At 39.7% G+C, this 21,038-nt stretch overlaps 1 protein-coding gene across 1 annotated transcript in view; it reads right to left on the bottom strand.

Annotated features, from left to right (window-relative positions):
• The window catches only part of LOC118891023 (X-linked retinitis pigmentosa GTPase regulator-interacting protein 1-like), a 66,139-nt gene that overhangs the window by 16,610 nt on the left and 28,491 nt on the right, over window positions 1-21,038 (bottom strand). Inside the window, exon 11 of the mRNA XM_036844566.1 lies at window positions 9,299-9,396. Coding sequence (XP_036700461.1) covers window positions 9,299-9,396 — 98 coding nt within the window. The remainder of the gene's footprint in view (window positions 1-9,298; window positions 9,397-21,038) is intronic.

Below are 21,038 nucleotides of genomic sequence, written 5' to 3'. Positions count from 1 at the left end.
CTCAGGCGGTTAGGACACCACCTACACGAGCTCCAGGAGTGGTCACGAGCAGCTCCCGCACCCATCACATGCTCCAGGGATGCACATGAGCCACCACCACCACCAAGAACCCTAGGACTGGGCACTGCCACATCTGCACACCCCCTATCAAGGGGATAATGGCCTGCACATGCTGAGGGAAGAGGTGATGGATATCCATATTAAAACAGCCTTTGCACCAAAAATATTAAACCCACACAGCTACAAAGGGACGCTTCCACATAAAAATAGCCCTCCAAGACCACAGTAGATAATTGTTTCTCCTAAACTCACAGAGCAAGAGAAATATAAGCAAAATGAAGAAGCAGAGGAACCACTTCCAGTTTAAAGACCAAGAAAATTCCACTGAAAGAACAAACAATGAAACAGACCTCTTTGATCTAATAGACACTGGTTTCAAAAAGGGGTACTGCAGGAATTAAGAAAGGCTATTGACAGAAATGCAGAGTACTGTAAGAAGGAACTAGAAACTATAAAGAGGAACCAAGAAAAATCAGAAAACTCATTGACTGAGATGTAAGCTGAGCTAAAGGCAATAAATAGCAGAATGTATAATGCAGAAGAACGGATAAGTGACTTGGAAGATAGAATAATGGAAATCACTCAATCAGGACAGCAGACAGAAAGCCAAATGAAAAAAATGAAAGCAATATAAGAGACCTATGGGATAATATAAAGCATGCCAACCTACGCATGATAGGAATTCCAGAAGGGGAAGAAAGAGAAAAGCAGATCGAAAATGTATTTGAAGAAATTATGGCTGAAAACTTCCCCAACCTAAACAAGGAAACAGATATCCAGGTACAGGAAGCATGGAGGGTCCCAAACAGACCTACACCAAGACTTTTTTTTTTTTCCTGCGTTGGGTCTTTGTTGCTGTGCACGGGCCTTCTCTAGCTGCAGTGAGTGGGGTCTACTCTTTGTTGCAGTGCGGAGGCTTCTCATTGCGGTGGCTTCCCTTGTTGCAGAGCACGGGCTCTAGGCACGTGGGCTTCAGTAGTTGCAGCGGGCTTCAGTAGTTGTGGTGCACAGGCTCAGTAGTTGTGGCACACAGGCTTAGTTGCTCCACGGCATGTGGGATCTTCCCGGACCAGGGATCGAATCCATGTCCCCTGCATTGGCAGGCAGATTCTTAACCACTGCATCACCAGGGAAGTCCCATGACATATTAAAATAAAAATGGCAAAAGTTAAAGAGGATTCTAAAGGCAGCAAGAGAAACACAAACAGTTAATTACAAGAGAACCCCCATAAGACTATCAGTTGATTTCTCTATAGAAACGCTGCAGGCCAGAAGGGAGGGGCAAGATACATTCAAAGTTCTGAAAGGGAAAAATCTGTAACCCAGGATACTCTACCCAGCAAGATTATCATTCAGAATAGGAGAGATAAAGAATTTCTCAGACAAACAAAAACTAAAAGAATACAGCAATACTAAATCTATTCTAAAGGAAATATTGAAAAGTCTTCCCTAAATAGAAAAGAAGTAAGAATCTAAAGGAAAGAGAAAATAACAATTGGAAAGTAAATCACTTAAATAAGCCAGTACACAGATTTTTAAAAAATGAAAAAATTTCTGTGATAGTGATGATAGCCACAGTGAAGAGCAAAAGTATGAACATGAAGATGTAAAAGAGCACATGAAAATCATAAAATGTGGGGAGTAAGATAAGAAAATGTAGATTTTTTTTCAGTTCCTAGAATGTGTTTGAGCCTATATGACTACTAGTCTAAGGCAAGTAGAAATAGGATGGGGTTAACATACTTGAAAAACAGGGTAACCACAGATCAAAAACATACAATAGATTCACAGAAACCAAAAAGAAGAGAACATAAGCATAATACAAAAGAAAACCATCAAACCACAAAAGGAAAAACAAAAAGAAAAAGAAAGGTACAAAGAAGAAGTATAAAATCAACAGGAAAATAAGGTTTAAATGGCAATAAATACATATCTATCAATAGTTACCTTAGGGACTTCCCTGGTGGCACAGTGGTTAAGAGTCTGCCTGCCAATGCAGGAAACATGGGTTTGAGCCCTGGTCCAGGAAGATCCCACATGCTGCAGAGCAACTAAGCCTGTGCGCCACAACTACTGAGCCTACACTCTAGAGCCTGTGAGCCACAACTACTGAAGCCTGCATGCCTACAGCCCATGCTCCACAACAAGAGAAGCCACCACAATGAGAAGCCCACACACTGCAACGAAGAGTAGCCCCACTCGCTGCAACTAGAGAAAGCCCGCACGCAGCAATGAAGACCCAACGCAGCCAAAAATAAATTAAAATAAATAAATAAATAAATTTATTTTTTAAAACTACCTTAAATGTCAATGGATTAAAACCTTCAATCAAAATACACAGAGTGGCACATTGGATAAAAGAAAACAAGAGCCTACAATATGCTGCCTACAAGATATCCACTTTAGGGCAAAGGACACACATAGATTGAAAGTAAGGGGATGGAAAAAGATGTCTCATACAAATGGAAATGAAAATAAAGTGGGGTCTCAATACTCAGACAAAATAGACTTCAAAACAAAGCCCATAAAGAAAGACAAAGAAGGACATTGTATAATGAAAAAAGGATCAATACAAAAAGAGGATTTTACACTCATCAATATATATGCACCTAATATAAGAGCAACCAAATACATAAAACAAATACTAACAGACATGAAGGGAGAAATTGACAGGAATACAATAATAGTAGGAGACTTTAATACCCCACTCACATCAATGGACAGATCTTCTAGACAGAAAATCAATAAGGCACAGAAATTCTAAATAATACAATAGAACAGTTAAACTTAATTGATATTTTCAGGACATTACATCCAAAAAAAAAAAAAAACCAGAATACACATTCTTTTTTTTTTTTTTTTAAGTTATTTATTTTATTTATTTTTGGCTGCATTGCTGCACGCAGGCTTTCTCCAGTTGCAGCAAGCGGGGGCTACTCTTCTCTGTGGTGCGCGGGCTTCTCATTGCAGTGGCCTCTCATGTTGTGGAGCACAGGCTCTAGGCACATGGGCTTCAGTAGTTGTGGCTCGCGGGCTCCGGAGCACAAGCTCAGTAGCTGTGGCACACAGGCCCAGCTGCTACGTGGCATGTGGGATCTTCCCACGCCAGGGCTCGAACCCGTGTCCCCTGCATTGGCAGGCAGATTCCTAACCACTGCGCCACCAGGGAAGCCCCAGAATACTCATTCTTTTCAAGTACCCATGGAACATGCCTTAGGTTTGACCACATACTAGGGTACAAAACAAGCCTCAATAAATCTGAGAGTTTAGAAATTATCTCAAGCATCTCTTCAGACCACAATGGCATGAAACTAGAAAACAACCACAGAAAAAGAAATGAGAAAAAAATGATTACATGGAGATTAAGCAACACGCTACTAAAAAAAACCAATGGGTCAATGATGAAACCAAAGAGGAAATTAAAAAATACCTTGAGACAAATGACAATGAAAACACAGCCATACAAAATCTATGGGATACAGCAAAAGCAGTTCTTAGAGGGAAGTTCATAGTGATACAGGCCTTCCTCAAAAAATAAGAAAAATCTCAAATAACCAACCTAACCTACCAGCTAAAAGAATTAGAAAAAGAAGAACAAATAAAACCTAAAGTCAGCAGAAGAATGGAAGTAATAAAGATTGGATAGGAAATAAATAAAATAGAGATTAAAAAACAGAAAAAAATCAATAAAACCAAGAGCTGGTTCTTTGAAAGGGTAAACAAGATTGACAAACCTCTGGCCAGGCTCATCAAGAAGAAAAGAGAGAGAACCCAAATAAACAAAATAAGAAATAAAAAAGGAGACATAACAACTGATACTGCAGAAATACAAAAAATCATAAGGGAATACTATGAACAATTATATGCCAACAAATTTAACAACCTAGAAGAAATGGATAAATTTTTAGAAATATACAGCCCACCAAAACTGAATCAAGAAGAAATAGATAATTTGAACAGACTGATCATTAGAAGTGAAATAGACTCTGTAATTTTAAAACTCCTTACAAACAAAAGTCCAGGACCAGACGGGTTCACAGGCGAATTCTACCAAACATACAAAGAAGAATTTATACTGATCTTTCTCAAACTCTTCCAAAAAATTGAAGAGGAGGGAAAGAATCCCAAAGACATTCTATGAAGCCACCATCATCCTGATACCAAAACCAGACAAAGACACCACCAAAAAAGAAAATTACAGGCCAGTATCTTTGATGAATATAGATGCAAAAATTCTCAACAAAATATTAGCAAACCAAATCCAATAATTCATAAAAGATCATACACCATGACCAAGTGGGATTCATTCCAAGTTCACAAGGATGGTTCAACATACTCAAATCAATCAGTGTGACATACTACATTAACAAAAGAAAAGAAAAAACCAAATGATCAATAGATACAGAACAAGCATTTGACAAAATTCAACATTCATTCATGATAAAAACTCTTACCAAAGTGGGTATAGAGGGAACATATCTCAACATAATAAAAGCTATTTATGACAAACACACAGCCAATATAATACTCAATGGTGAAAAGCTGAAAGCCTTTCTACTAAAATCTGGAAAAAGACAAGGATACCCACTCTCACCTCTTATATTCACCATAGTATTGGATGTCCTAGCCACAGCAATCAGACAAGAAAAAGAAATAAAAGGTATCCGAATTGGAAGGAAAGAGGTAAAATTGTCATATGCAGATGACATGAAACTATATAGAGAAAACCCTAAACACTCCACACAAACACTACTAGAACTGATAAACAAATTCAGCAGGATAGCAGGATACAAGATTAACATTCAGAAACCAGTTGCATTTCCTTACACTAACAATGAAATATCAGAAAGAGAATGTAAAAAAGCAATACCTTTTAAAATAGCACCTGCAAAAATAAAATACTTAGGAATAAACCTTACTGAGGAGGTGAAAGACTTATACACTGAGAACTATAAAACATTAATAAAGGAAACTGAAGATGATTCAAAGAAATGGAAAGATATCACATGCTCTTGGATTAAAAGAATTAATATTGTTAAAATAGCCATACTACTCAAAGCAATCTACAGATTTAATGCATTCCCTATCAAATTACCCATGACATTTTCCACAGAACTAGAACAAATAATCCTAAAATTTATATGGAAACATAAGAGACTCAGATTTGCCAAAGCAATCCTGAAGAAAAAGAACAAAGCAGAAGGCATAAATCTCCCAGACTTCAGACAATACTACAAAGCTACAGTAATCAAAACAGCGTGGTACTGGCACAAAAACAGGCATATGGATCAGTGGAACAGAATAGAGAGCCCAGAAATAAACTCACACACCTACAGGCAATTAATCTTCAACAAAGGGGGCAAGAATATAAAACGGGAAAAAGTCTCTTCAGCAAGTGGTGTTGGGGAAGTTGGATAGCTGCATGTAAATCAATGAAGTTAGAACACACCCTCTTGCCATACACAAAAATAAACTCAAAATGGCTTAAAGAGTTAAAATAAGACATGACATCATAAAACTCCTAGAAGAGATCATGGGCAAAACATTTCTGACATAAATCGTACCAATGTTTTCTTAGGTCAGTCTCCCAAGGCAATAGAAATAAAAACAAAAATAAACAAATGGGGCCTAATCAAACTTACAAGCCTGTGCACAGCAAAAGAAACCATAAACAAGCAAAAACACAATCTACAGAATGGGAGAAAATATTTGCAAACAATATGACCAACAAGGGCTTAATTTCCAAAATATACAAACAGCTCATACAACTCAACAACAACAAAAACAACCCAATCGAAAAATGGGCAGAAGACCTAAATAGACATTTCTCCAAAGAAGACATACAAATGGCCAATAGGCACATGAAAAGATGGTCAACACCTCTAATTATTAGAGAAATGCAAATCAAAATTACAATGAGGTACCACCTCGCATGGGTCAGAATGGCCATCATTAAAAAGTCTACAAATAACAAATGCTGGAGAGGATGTGGAGAAAAGGGGACCCTTCTACACTGTTGGTGGGAATGTAAGTTCATACAGCCACTATGGAAAACAGTATGGAGGTTCCTCAGAAAACTAAAAATAGAATTACCATATGATCCAGCAATCCTATTCCTGGGCATATATCCAGACAAAACTCTAATTCAAAAATATACATGCACCCTTATGTTCATAGCAGCACTATTCACAATAGCCAAGACATGGAAGCAACCTAAATGTCCATCGACAGATGAATGGATAAAGAAGATGTGGTACATATATACAATGGAATGCTACTCAGCCATTCAAAAGAATGAAATAATGCCATTTGCAGCAATATGGATGAATCTAGAGATTATCATACTAAGTGAAGTCAGACAGACATACAAATATCATATGGTATCACATATATGGAATCTAAAATATGATACAAATGAACTTATTTACAAAACAGAAATAGACTCACAGACATAGAAAACAAACCTAGGGTTACCAAAGGGGAAAGGGGGGGAGGGATAAATTAAGGAGTATGGGATTAGCAGATACAAACTACTATATATAAAATAGATAAACAATAAGGACCAACTGCATAGCACAGGGAACTATATTCAATATCTTGTAATAACCTCTAATAGAAAAGAAACTGAAAAAAGAATATATATAACTGAATCACTTTGCTGTACACCTGAAGCATTGTAAATAAACTATACTTCAAGAAAAAAAAATATCACCACTTTACAGATGAGGAAACAAAGCCTAATAGAGGTTCAATAACTTCCCCAAAGCGGCATAGATATTAATAGCAGAGACTGGATCTAAACCACTTCTGTCTGAAACACATTTCCATGCTCCTAAACACTACACTCTCTTGCCTCCTCCTTTACCCTGGCTGACTCCAGGCACATAAAGGGACAGAGCTCACGTACTGTCTCTGGACCTTCAACTCCTTCCATCTTTCATGCCCAGCTATTTTGAAATACAAAAAGGATTGAGCATGAGGCAGGAAAGACAGGGCTGGGCCCAAGGACAGCCTATACACCTCCTTGTTTTGCACTTAATAAGACCACGACACATGGAGAAATGGCATCTAAAACAGAAACTTTGTAGCATCTGAACAAGAAACACTGACCATGAAAACCATGGCGCATGCCCAGTAAAAATGCACAGATTGCCGATGACCCTGTATGACCTTCCCATGTGGTTGACTAGTAAGGGAAAATTTAAGGGAAAACAGTTCTTAGAGCACATGTACAGTGGCTCCAGGAGACAAAGGCATAAGACTGGGAGCTGATGCAACCTGGTGCAATCTAGGCCACACCCCAACTGTCCCCTCAATGAATATTCCACCCCTAATCAAAAAGACCCCCCCGCCCATTCAAAGGGCTAAAAAAATAAGATAAAAGGGGGATCAAAAAACCTTGTGGTATGCTCCGCACTTGTGAGGATGCCTGCACTCTTCTTTGAGTGTGTAACTTTCACTTCAGCCTCAATAAACTGCTTTTTTTTTTTAAAATTTTTATTTATTTATTTTGGCCGTGCCACACAGCTTGCGCCATCTTATTTCCCTGACCAGGGATTGAATCCGGCCATGGCAGTGAAAGTGCCAAGTCCTAACCACCAGACTGCCAGGAAATTCCCCTGCTTCTTTGTTCTCTTTGCTCCTCAGCCTGTGTGTTTTTTTCTGCTTTGTGTTCTGTGTTCCTTGCCCAAATTCTTTTGGACAAGTTGAACAAGAGTCTGGACTTTTGATAAAGCTTTTCTGCTATCAAGTATATGTGTCTGTGTTGTAAGTTTAATTTGATAACAACACTAATTTTTACTAAGTGGGATCAGTTTTCATATTTAGTTTATCCAGCAACATTTTTAGGTACACAAAAGTTTTCTAACAGGAGATCTTATTTAAGAGCCTTTAATTTAGGGTAATATTTTTAACGTATTCTGACTTGTAGTTCCAAAATTTGCTGACCAGCTGACTGCTTTTTGGGTTGATCTGAGATGTGCACGGTTTAGAAACTTTAGCTCAAGTTCCAGTTCTTTCACTAACTACTGCTACAATGCTGGACTTATCACTTGGTTTTCTTCACCTTTATGATCTCTAAGGTGTTACCGTCTAGTTCTAATACTATGGCTCTGATCTGTCTTACAAACATTTCTCAAGATATTAATTACATAATGTCTAAAAAAGATATAACAGATAAAAGTTCAGAAAATAAACCCTATGCTTTTCTTTACTGTTTCTAATTAAGCTCATAATCCTCAGTTAGATTTTAATCTTTCATTCAGCCATTCATTCAACGAATATTTATTGAGTGCCTACAAGTGTACCAGGGAGCATTCTAGCAGCTCGAAAGTGATCGTTTCCTACCTCATTTAAAACCCCACAATATTCCAATACAATGATTGTGAATATATCTGTGGATATTTATTCATAGATTTGTGTGTGTGTGTGTGTGTGTGTGTGTGTGTGTGTGTGTATCCTCAATTAGTTCCAAAACAGATCTGAGGTCAAAATGTTTAATAAATAATTGTAATTACAGGTTTTAAAGGTTGAGTAAAAACCTGAAACTGAGTGATCTCTTTGAGCCCTCCCACAAAGAATCCTTCCAGCCTCCACCTCCCAAAGTAAACCTGCTCTCTTTAGGTAGATTTAAAGAAAAGGGCATCACTTAGGCTGGGGTGAATCACCATATACAATGAAGGAGGCAGGCAAGGGATCCAAATGGGAGAGAGAAGTGTAGAAGTCAGTCCTTATTTATTTTAATTTATTTATTTTTATGGCTGTGTTGGGTCTTCGTTTCTGTGCAAGGGCTTTCTCTAGTTGTGGCAAGCGGGGGCCACTCTTCATCGCGGTGCGCGGGCCTCTCACTATCATGGCCTCTCTTGTTGCGGAGCACAGGCTCCAGACGCGCAGGATCAGTAATTGTGGCTCACGGGCCCAGTCGCTCCATAGCATGTGGGATCTTCCCAGACCAGGGCTTGAACCCGTGTGCCCTGCATTGGCAGGCAGATTCTTAACCACTGCGCCACCAGGGAAGCCCGTCAGTCCTTATTTATACCAAATCAAGAAAATGATCCTTTCACCTGCCTGTATGAACAGACTTCCATTCACTTGCAACATAAATTTAATTAAATAACTTGAATTTCCCATCTGGTTCATTAAATAAAACTGGATTTGAATGTCACACACATGGCCATTAAGCACACTGTCATTACTTACAATTTTGGCTCACGCACAATGATTACCCCAGTATACTTACTGCCTTAGGACATTTCTGAGATACAGGTGTTACTATCTCATCACTATCTGTAGTTTGTGCTTCACTGGCTTCAGAAGCTTGTTCACAGGATTCTTTATCTGCCAGAGAAGAGACTAGAGTTACAGAACTGTTTTGGAGTACCCTGTCTAGCCCAGAAAAGACCCAGTACCTACATCTTCAATCTACTGTTTAGTTACTAGTTCTGAGTACCTAGATTTTGGCTGTAATCACTAGAAACAAACCTTCTTTTTTAAAGTTTCACTTATTCAGAAGCTTGCCAAACATACAGGGTTCACTTCTGAAAAAAGAAAGGGAAGAAAGGAAGGGAGGGAGGTAGAAAGAAAGTTTTGTCCTTTTAGGGGCTGGAGAAAATTACCAAGCCAAGGAAAACCAGTGCAATCAGGGTGTAGCAGATTGTATTTTACAAAGACAGCGGCAAACAATATCTCTCATCCCACATGTTTTCTTTCGTACAATGTGATCTTGATACTCCTAATACTTTTTTTAAGGTAGGTATTTTTATGTTTATATATTTCTTTATTTTTAGATTTTTATTTTATATTATAGTTGATTTACAATGTTGTGTTAGTTTCAGGGGCACAGCAAAGTGATTTAGTTATACATATACATATATCTATTCTTTTTCAGATCCTTTTCCCGTATAGGTTATTATAGAGTATTGAGTAGACTTCCCTGTGCTCTACAGTAGGTCCTTATTGATTACCTATTTTATATGTAGTAGTGTGTATATGTTAATCCCAAACTCCTAATTTATCCACCCCGCACCTTTCTCCTTTGGTAACCATAAATTTGTTTTCTAAGTCTGTGAGTCTGTTTCTGTTTTGTAAATAAGTTCCTTTGTATACTTCTTTAGTATATTGCTTATATAAGCGATATTATATGATATTTGTCTTTCTCTGTCTGCCTTACTTCACTTAGTATGATAATCTCTAGGTCCACCCATGTTGTTGCAAATGGCATTATTTCATCCTTTTTATGGCTGAGTAATATTCCATTGTATATATATACCACATCTTTTTTATCTATTCATCCATTGATGGATATTTAGGTTGCTTCCATGTCTTGGCTATTGTGAATAGTGCTGCAATGAACATTGGGGTGCATGTATCTTTCTGAATTATAGTTTTGTCTGGATATGTGCCCAGGAGTAGGACTGCTGGATCATGTGGCAACTCTATTTTTAGTGTTTTGAGGAACCTCCATACTGTTTTCCATAGTGGCTGCACCAATTTCCATTCCCATCAACAGTGTAACATGGTTCCCTTTTCTCCACACCCTCTCCAGACACCTAAAGTGCTTCCTCCAGAGGTTGACATTGAAAACCTGTCACTTTAAAGAAACCTATTGCCAAGGATCTCTTTTCTGCTTTGATCATTAACCAAAGGCTAACATACTTGCTCTTGGCAAAGAAATGTCCTCAGGGATAACAGGATGAAACTTCTGTGTGAGGGCTTTAGTTACCCCCAGTGTAAACTACAGACCCTGGTGCTACAGTGCTGCAGTGTAACTAATGATGGCTGCAATTGTCTCTCAGAGCTTCTCTAACAAAAATCAAGCCTAACACACTTGAATCTGGGGCTGAATCACATAGGAATTACTGTACTGAAGTTTCTATGTGAAGCTTTGAAATAAACACTGTGGGAGATCAACCAAGATGGCGGAATAGAAAGACCTTGAGCTCATCTTCTCTCACGAGCACACCTAAATCACAACTATTTGCAGAACAACTATTGATGAAAAAGACCAGAACCTTCCAGAAAAGAACTTCTATAAAGCCATAAAGAAGGAACCAGAAAGAGATGGGTCGGGGGTGGGCTTGTGATATAGTCAAGTCCCATAAGCCCTGGTGGGCGACCCACAAACTGGAGAATAATTACAGTTGCAGAGGTTCTCCCAGAGTAGTGAGAGGTCTGAGACCCACATTGGGCTCCTCAGCCTGGGGGACCAGCACTGGGAAGATGAACCCCCAGAGCATTTGGCTTTGAAGGCCAGCTGGGCTTACTTTCAGGAATCCCAGGGGGCTGGAGAAAATAGAAACTTCACTCTTAAAGAGTGCACACAAAATCTCATATGCTGCAAGACCCAGAGAAGAAGCAGTAAATTGATAGGAGCTTGGATTAGTCCCACCTGCTGATCCTGAAGAATCTTTTAGAGAGACAATAGGCAACTGCAGCTCACCCTCTGGACACAGACACTGGCAGCAGCCATTTTTGGGAGCTCCTTCTACCACATGGACACTGCTGCTGGCAAGCACCACTGTGGAATCCTCCTTCTAGTGTAGTAGCCCCAGGACCCACCCCAATGCTGGCCCAACAGCCTGCAGGTGTCAGTGCTGGGATGCCTCAGGCAAAGAGACTAACTGGATGGGGACACAGCCTCACCCATCAGCAGACAGGCTGCCTTAAGACTCCATGAGCCCATAGCCACCTCTGGACATGGCCCTGCCCTCCAGGGAGCCTGCTTTAGCATCTGGACCAGCCTCACCCACCAGGGAGCAGACATCAGACACAAGAAAACCACAATCACACAGCTTGCAGACCCAGCCTACCCACCAGCAGGCCAAACCCTGACCTGGGACTGGCTGGGTCCTGGCCATGCCCACTAGCATGCCAACACAAGCTTTAGGACACCCTGGACCCCACACCCTGGACACCCCACAAATGTGTCAGAAACTGGCTCACTCCACCAGTGATCTAACACCAGCTCTGGGACACCTGGGCCCTGCAACCAGACTCCAGGACCTGACTCTGCCTGCCAGTAAGCTGGCATTAACCCCAGGACCTGACTTCACCCACCAGTGGGTATGCAATAGCCCTGGAGTCTTATGGAGCCTGATTCTGCTCACCAATGAGCCGGCACTAGCCCTGAGGACTTCTGGGGTTCCACAGTCAGCTGCCTTGTGACCCAGCCTTGCCAACTGGTGGCCAGCAGCCTCCATATAAGGCGGGGCCTGGTAAGCAACCAGACCAGGGGCCAAACAAGTTCACCAGATGGCCCACACAGTCAGCCCACCACAACAGAAGGACCCATGCTGCTCTCATAGGGGGAACACCTAGAGCATATAGCTTGGGTGACAACAGGGGAATATGCTGCTGGGACACATATGACGTGTACTACGAAAGGCCACTTCTCCAAGGTCAGGAAATGTAAACAACCTAGAAGAAATATAAAAATCAAACAGCAGGGGCTTCCCTGGTGGCGCAGTGGTTGAGAATCTGCCTGCCAATGCAGGGGACACGGGTTCGAGCCCTGGTCTGGGAGGATCCCACATGCCGCGGAGCAACTAGGCCCGTGAGCCACAATTACTGAGCCTGCGCGTCTGGAGAGGCCGCGATAATGAGAGGCCCCGTGCACCGCGATGAAGAGTGGCCCCCACTTGCCACAACTAGAGAAAGCCCTCGCACAGAAACGAAGACCCAACACAGGCATAAATAAATAAAAATAGTGTTTAAAAAAAAAAAAAAATCAAACAGCAATGTAGGCAAAATGAGGTGACAGAGGAACATGTTCCAGATAGAGGAACAAGATAAAAACCCAGAAGAAGAAGTAAGTGAAGTGGACATTGGAAATCTACATGAAAAAAAGTTCACAGTAGTGCTCATAAGATGATCAAAGAACTCAGGAGAAGGATGGATGCCCAGAGTGAGAACTTAGAAGTTTTCAACAAAGAGTTAGAAAATATAAAGAACAACCCAACAGAAATGAAGACTACAGTAACTAAAATGAAAAATACACTAGAAGGATCAACAGTAGACTAAATGATACCTAGGAATCAATCAACGAGCTACAGTAGTGGAAGTCACTGATACTGAACAGAAAAAACATTGAAAAGAAATGAGGACAGTTTAAGAGACCTCTGGGACAACACCAAGCACACTAATATTCACATGATAGGAGTCCAGAAGGAAAAGAGACTGAGAAAGGGGCAGAGAACATATCTGAAGTAATAATAGCTGAAAACTTCCCTAGCCTGGGAAAGCAAACAGTCACCCAAGGCCAGAAAACAGAAAGTCCCACACAGGATGAATCTAAAGAGAAACAAACCAAGATAATAATTAAAATGAGAAAAAATTGGGCTTCCCTGGTGGCACAGTGGTTAAGAATCTGCCTGCCAATGCAGGGGACACGGGTTTGAGCCCTGGTCCGGGAAGATTCCACATGCCATGGAGCAACTAAGCCTGTGCACCACAACTACTGAGCCTGCGCTCTAGAGCCCGCGAGCCACAACTACTGAAGCCCATGTGCCTAGAGCCCATGCTCCTCAACAAGAGAAGCCACCGCAGTGAGAAGCCTGTGCACTGCAACAAAGAGTAGCTGCCGCTTGCCACAACTAGAAGAAAGCCCGTGCACAGCAACGAAGACCCAACTCAGCCAAAAATAAATAAATAAAATAAATAAATTAAAAAATAATAATAAATAAATAAATAATAAAATGAGAAAAAATTAAGATAAAGAGAGAATATAAAAACAGCAAGGGAAAAGCAACAAATAGCATACAAAGGAACTCCCATAAAGCTATCAGCTGACTTTTCAGCAGAAACTCTGTAGGCCAGAAGGGAGTGTCATGATATATTTAAAGTGACAAAAGGGAAAAAGCTACAACCAAGAATGTTCTACCCAGCAAGGCTCTCATTCAGACTTGATGGAGAGGTCAAAAGCTTTACAGACAAACAAAAGCTAAAAGACTTCAGCACAACTAAACCAGCTTTACAAGAAATGTTAAACAAAACTTCTCTAAGCAAAAAAGAAAAGCCACAACTACAAACATGAAAATTATGAAATGAAAAATCTCATCCATCAGTCAAGGCAAACATACAGTAAAGGTAGGAAATCATCCATGCACAAAACCAGTAGGAAGGTTAAAAGACAAAAGTAGTAAAATCATATATATATCCATAATAAGCAGTTAAGGGATACACAAAATGATTAGATGTAAAACATTATATCAAAAACAGTAATCATAAGAGGAGGAGAGAACAAATGCAGAATTGTTAAAATGCATTTGAAATTAAGAGATCAGCAACTTAAAACAATCATATATATATATGTATATATATAGCTATACAAAAACCTTATGGTAACCACAAACCAAAAACCTATAATAAATACAAGCACAAACAAGAAAAAGGATCCAAACATAACACTAAATACATTCATTCAATCACAAGAGAACAAAAGAAGAAAGAAAAAAAGACCTACAAAAACAACCCCAAAACAATGAACAAAATAGCAATAAGTACTTATCAATACTTACTTAAAAAGTAAATGGACTATATGCTCTAATCAAAAGACACAGAGTGTCTGGGACTTCCCTGGTGGTCCAGTGGTTAAGACTCCGTGCTCCCAATGCAGGGGGCGTGGGTTCGATCCCTGGTCAGGGAACTAGATCCCACATGCCACAACTAAGAGCCCACACGCCGCAACTAAAGATCCTACATGCTGCAATGAAGATCCTGCGTGTTGCAACTAAGACTCAGAGCAGCCAAATAAATAAAAGAAATAAATACATATTAAAAAAGAAAAGACATAGAATGGCTGAATGGATACAAAAACAAAACACATATATATGTTGCCAACAAGAGACTCACTTCAGATCTAAGGACACACACAGACTGAAAGTGAGGGGATGGAAAAAGGTATACCCTGCAAATGGAAATCAAAAGAAAACTTGAATAACAATACTTATATCAAACAAAATAGACTTGAAAATAAAGACTGTTACAAGAGACAAAAAAAAGACACTACATAATGATCAAGGGATCAATCCAAGAAGATATAACAATTGTAAATATATATGCACCCAACACAAAAGCATCTAAATATATAAGGGGAATAACAGTCATAAAAGGAGAAATCGACAGTAACACAATAATAGTAGGAGACTTTAAAACCCAATTACAGGAGTAGAAGGACATGCTCTCACTCCCTCTTGCAAGAACACCAGAATCACAACTAACTGTTGGACAATCATCGACAGGAAGACACTGGAACTCACCAAAAAAGATACCCCACATCCAAAGACAAAGGAGAAGCCACAATGAGACGGTAGGAGGGGCACAATTAGAGTAAAATCAAATCCCATAACTGGTGGGTGGGTGACTCACAGACTGGTGAACACTTATACCACAGAAGTCCACCCACTGGAGTGAAGGTTCTGAGCCCCACGTCAGGCTTCCCAACCTGGGGGTCTGGCAACGGGGGGAGGAATTCACAGAGAATCAGACTTTGAAGCCTAGTGGGAATTGATTGCAGGACTTTGACAGAACTCGGGGAAACAGAGACCCCACTCTTGGAGGGTGCACACAAAATAGTGTGCACACTGGGACCCAGGGGAAGGAGCAGTGACCCCGGGGGAGACTGAACCAGACCTACCTGCTAGTGTTGGAAGGTCTCCTGCAGAGGTGGGGGGGGTGGCTCTGTTTCACCGTGGGGACAAGGACACTGGCAGCAGAAGTTCTGGGAAGTACTCCTTGGTGTGAGCCCTCCCAGAGTCTGTCACTAGCCCCACCAAAGAGCCCAGGTAGGCTCTAGTGTTGGGTTGCTTCAGGCAAAACAACCAACAGGGAAGGAATCCAGCCCCACCCATCAACAGTCTAGTGGATTAAACTTTTACTGAGCTCTGACCGCTACAACAACAGTCAGCTCTACCCACCACCAGAGCCTCCCATCAAGCCTCTTAGATAGCCTCAACCACCAGAGGGCAGACAGCAGAAGCAAGAAAAACTATAATCCTGCAGCCTGTGGAACAAAAACCACATTCACAGAAAGACAGACAAGATGAAAAGGCAGAGGGCTATATACCAGATGAAGGAACAAGATAAAACCCTAGAAAAACAACTAAATGAAGTGGAGATAGGCAACCTTCCAGAAAAAGAATTCAGAATAATGATAGTGAAGATGATCTAGGACCTCGGAATAAGAATGGAGGCAAAGATCGAGAAGATGCAAGAAATGTTTAACAAAGACCTAGAAGAATTAAACAACAAACAAACAGAGATGACCAATACAATAACTGAAATGAAAACTACACTAGAAGGAATCAATAGCAGAATAACTGAGGCAGAAGAACGGATAAGTGACCTGGAAGACAGAATGGTGGAATTCACTGCTGCAGAACAGAACAAAGAAAAAAGAATGAAAAGAAATGAAGACAGCCTAAGAGACCTCTGGGACAACATTAAACACAACAACATTCACATTATAGGGGTCCCAGAAGGAGAAGAGAGAGAGAAAGAACCAGAGAAAATATTTGAAGAGATTATAGTCGAAAACTTCCCTAACATGGGAAAGGAAATAGCCACCCAGGTCCAGGAAGCACAGCAAGTCCCATACAGGATAAACCCAAGGAGAAACACGCCGAGACACATAGTAATCAAAATGGCAAAAATTAAAGACAAAGACAAATTATTGAAAGCAGCAAGGGAAAAACGACAAATAACATACAAGGGAACTCCCATAAGGTTAACAGCTGACTTCTCAGCAGAAACTCTACAAGCCAGAAGGGAGTGGCATGATATACTTAAAGTGATGAAAGGGAAGAACCTACAACCAAGATTACTCTACCTGGCAAGGATCTCATTCAGATTTGATGGAGAAATCAAAAGCTTTACAGACAAGCAAAAGTTAAGAGAATTCAGCACCACCAAACCAGCTCTACAACAAATACTAAAGGAACTGCTCTAAGTGGGAAACACAAGAGAAGAAAAGGACCTACAAAAACAAACCTAAAACAATTAAGAAAATGGTCATAGGAACATACATATCGATAATTACCTTAAACGTGAATGGATTAAATGCTCCAACCAAAAGACACAGGCTTGCTGAATGGATACAAAAACAAGACCCATATATATGCTGTCTACAAGAGACCCACTTCAGACCTAGGGACACACACAGACTGAAAGTGAGGGGATGGAAAAAGATATTCCATGCAAATGGAAATCAAAAGAAAGCTGGAGTAGCTATACTCATATCAGATAAAATAGACTTTAAAATAAAGAATGTTACAAGAGACAAGGAAGGACACTACATAATGATCCAGGGATCAATCCAAGAAGAAGATATAACAATTATAAATATATATGCACCCAACATAGGAGCACCTCAATACATAAGGCAACTGCTAACAGCTATAAAAGAGGAAATCGACAGTAACACAATAATAGTGGGGAACTTTAACACCTCACTTACACCAGTGGACAGATCATCCAAAATAAAAATAAATAAGGAAACAGAAGCTTTAAATGACACAATAGACCAGAGAGATTTAATTGACATTTATAGGACATTCCATCCAAAAACAGCAGGTTACACTTTCTTCTCAAGTGCGCATGGAACGTTCTCCAGGATAGATCACATCTTGGGTCACAAATCAAGCCTCAGTAAATTTAAGAAAATTGAAATCATATCAAGCATCTTTTCTGACCACAACGCTATGAGATTAGAAATGAATTACAGGGCAAAAAACGTAAAAAAGACAAACACATGGAGGCTAAACAATACGTTACTAAATAACCAAGAGATCACTGAAGAAATCAAAGAGGAAATCAAAAAATACCTAGAGACAAATGACAATGAAAACACGACGATCCAAAACCTATGGGATGCAGCAAAAGCAGTTCTAAGAGGGAAGTTCATAGCTATACAAACCTACCTAAAGAAACAAGAAAGTCTCAAGTAAACAATCTAACCTTACACCTAAAGGAACTAGAGGAAGAAGAACAATCAAAACCCAAAGTTAGCAGAAGGAAAGAAATCATAAAAATCAGGGCGGAAATAAATGAAACAGAAACAAAGAAAACAATAGCAAAGATCAATAAAACTAAAAGCTGGTTCTTTGAGAAGATAAACAAAATTGATAAGCCATTAGCCAGACTCATCAAGAAAAAGACGGAGAGGACTCAAATCAATAAAATTAGAAATGAAAAAGGAGAAGTTACAACAGACACCACAGAAATACAAAGCATCCTAAGAGACTACTACCAGCAACTCTATGCCAATAAAATGGACAACCTGGATGAAATGGACAGATTCTTAGAAAGGTATAACCTGCCAAGACTGAACCAGGAAGAAACAGAAAATATGAACAGACCAATCACAAGTAATGAAATTGAAACTGTGATTAAAAATCCTCCAACAAACAAAAATCCAGGACCAGATGGCTTCACAGGTGAATTCTATCAAACATTTAGAGAAGAGCTAACACCCATCCTTCTCAAACTCTTCCAAAAAATTGCAGAGGAAGGAACACTCCCAAACTCATTCTATGAGGTCACCATCACCCTGATACCAAAACCAGACAAAGATACTACAAAAAAAGAAAATTACAGGCCAATATCACTGATGAACATAGATGCAAAAATCCTCAACAAAATACTAGCAAACAGAATCCAACAACACATTAAACGGATCATACACCACGATCAAGTGGGATTTATCCCAGGGATGTAAGGATTCTTCAATATACGCAAATCAATCAATGTGATACACCATATTAACAAATTGAAGAATAAAAACCATATGATCGGGGCTTCCCTGGTGGCGCAGTGGTTGAGAATCTGCCTGCCAACGCAGGGGGACACGGGTTCGAGCCCTGGTCTGGGAAGATCCCACATGCCGCGGAGCAACTGGACCCGTGAGCCACAACTACTGAGCCTGCGCGTTTGGAGCCTGTACTCCGCAACAAGAGAGGCCGCGACAGTGAGAGGCCCGCGCACCGCGATGAAGAGTGGACCCTGCTCGCCGCAACTAGAGAAAGCCCTTGCACAGAAACGAAGACCCAACACAGCCATAAATGAATAAATAAATAAATAAATCATTTAAAAAAAAAAAAAAACAAAAAACCATATGATCATCTCAATAGATGCAGAAAAAGCTTTTGACAAAATTCAACACCCATTTATGATAAAAACTCTCCAGAAACTAGGCATAGAGGGAACCTACCTCAACATAATAAAGTCCATATATGACAAACCAACAGCAACATCATTCTCAACGGTGAAAAACTGGAAGCATTTCCTCTAAGATCAGGAACGAGACAAGGATGTCCACTCTCACCACTATTATTCAATATAGTTTTGGAAGTCCTAGCCACAGCAATCAGAGAAGAAAAAGAAATAAAAGGAATACAAATTGGAAAAGAAGAAGTAAAACTGTCACTGTTTGCAGATGACATGATACAATACATAGAGAATCCTAAAGATGCCACCAGAAAACTACTAGAGCTAACCAATGAATTTGGTAAAGTTGCAGGATACAAAATTAATGCACAGAAATCTCTTGCATTCCTATACACTAATGATGAAAAATCTGAAAGAGAAATTATGGAAACACTCCCATTTACCATTGCAACAAAAAGAATAAAATACCTAGGAATAAACCTACCTAGGGAAACAAAAGACCTGTATGCAGAAAACTATAAGACACTGATGAAAGAAATTAAAGATGATACCAACAGATGAAGAGATATACCATGTTCTTGGATTGGAAGAATCAATATTTTGAAAATGACTATACTACCCAAAGCAATCTACAGATTCAATGCAATCCCTATCAAATTACCAATGGCATTTTTTACAGAACTAGAACAAATCATCTTAAAATTTGTATGGAGACACAAAAGACCCCAAATAGCCAAAGCAGTCTTGAGGGAGAAAAACGGAGCTGGAGGAATCAGACTCCCTGACTTCAGACTATACTACAAAGCTACAGTAATCAAGACAATATGGTACTGGCACAAAAACAGAAACATAGATCAATGGAACAAGATAGAAAGCCCAGAGATAAACCCACACACCTAGGGTCAACTAATCTATGACAAAGGAGGCAAAGATATACAATGGAGAAAAGACAGTCTCTTCAATAAGTGGTGCTGGGAAAACTGGACAGCTACATGTAAAAGAATGAAATTAGAACACTCCCTAACACCATACACAGAAATAAACTCAAAATGGATTAGAGACCTAAATGTAAGACCGGACACTATAAAACTCTTAGAGGAAAACATAGGAAGAACACTCTTTGACATAAATCACAGCAAATTTTTTTTTGATCCACCTTCTAGAGTAATGGAAATAAAAACAAAAATAAACAAATGGGACCTAATGAAACTTAAAAGATTTTGCACAGCAAAGGAAACTATAAACAAGATGAAAAGACAATCCTCAGAATGGGAGAAAATATTTGCAAATGAATCAACAGACAAAGGATTAATCTCCAAAATGCATAAACAGCTCATGCAGCTCAATATTAAAAAAACAAACAACCCAATCAAAAAATGGGCAGAAGACCTAAAAAGACAATTCTCCAAAGAAGACATACAGATGGCCAAGAAGCACATGAAAAGATGCTCAACATCACTAATTATTAGAGAAATGCAAATCAAAACTACAATGAGGTATCACCTCACTCCTGTTAGAATGGGCATCATCAGAAAATCTACAAACAACAAATGCTGGAGAGGGTGTGGAGAAAAGGGAACCCTCTTGCACTGTTGGTGGGAATGTAAATTGATACAGCCACTATGGAGAACAATATGGAGGTTCCTTAAAAAACTAAAAATAGATTTACCATATGATCCAGCAATCCCACTACTGGGCATATACCCAGAGAAAACCATAATTCAAAAAGACACATGCACCCCAATGTTCACTGCAGCACTATTTACAATAGCCAGGTCATGGAAGCAACCTAAATGCCCATCGACAGATGAATGGATAAA

This window comes from Balaenoptera musculus, chromosome 2 (genome assembly GCF_009873245.2).
Source record: "Balaenoptera musculus isolate JJ_BM4_2016_0621 chromosome 2, mBalMus1.pri.v3, whole genome shotgun sequence".
NCBI lineage: Eukaryota > Metazoa > Chordata > Mammalia > Artiodactyla > Balaenopteridae > Balaenoptera > Balaenoptera musculus.
This window is presented reverse-complemented; position numbering and strand designations above follow the sequence as displayed.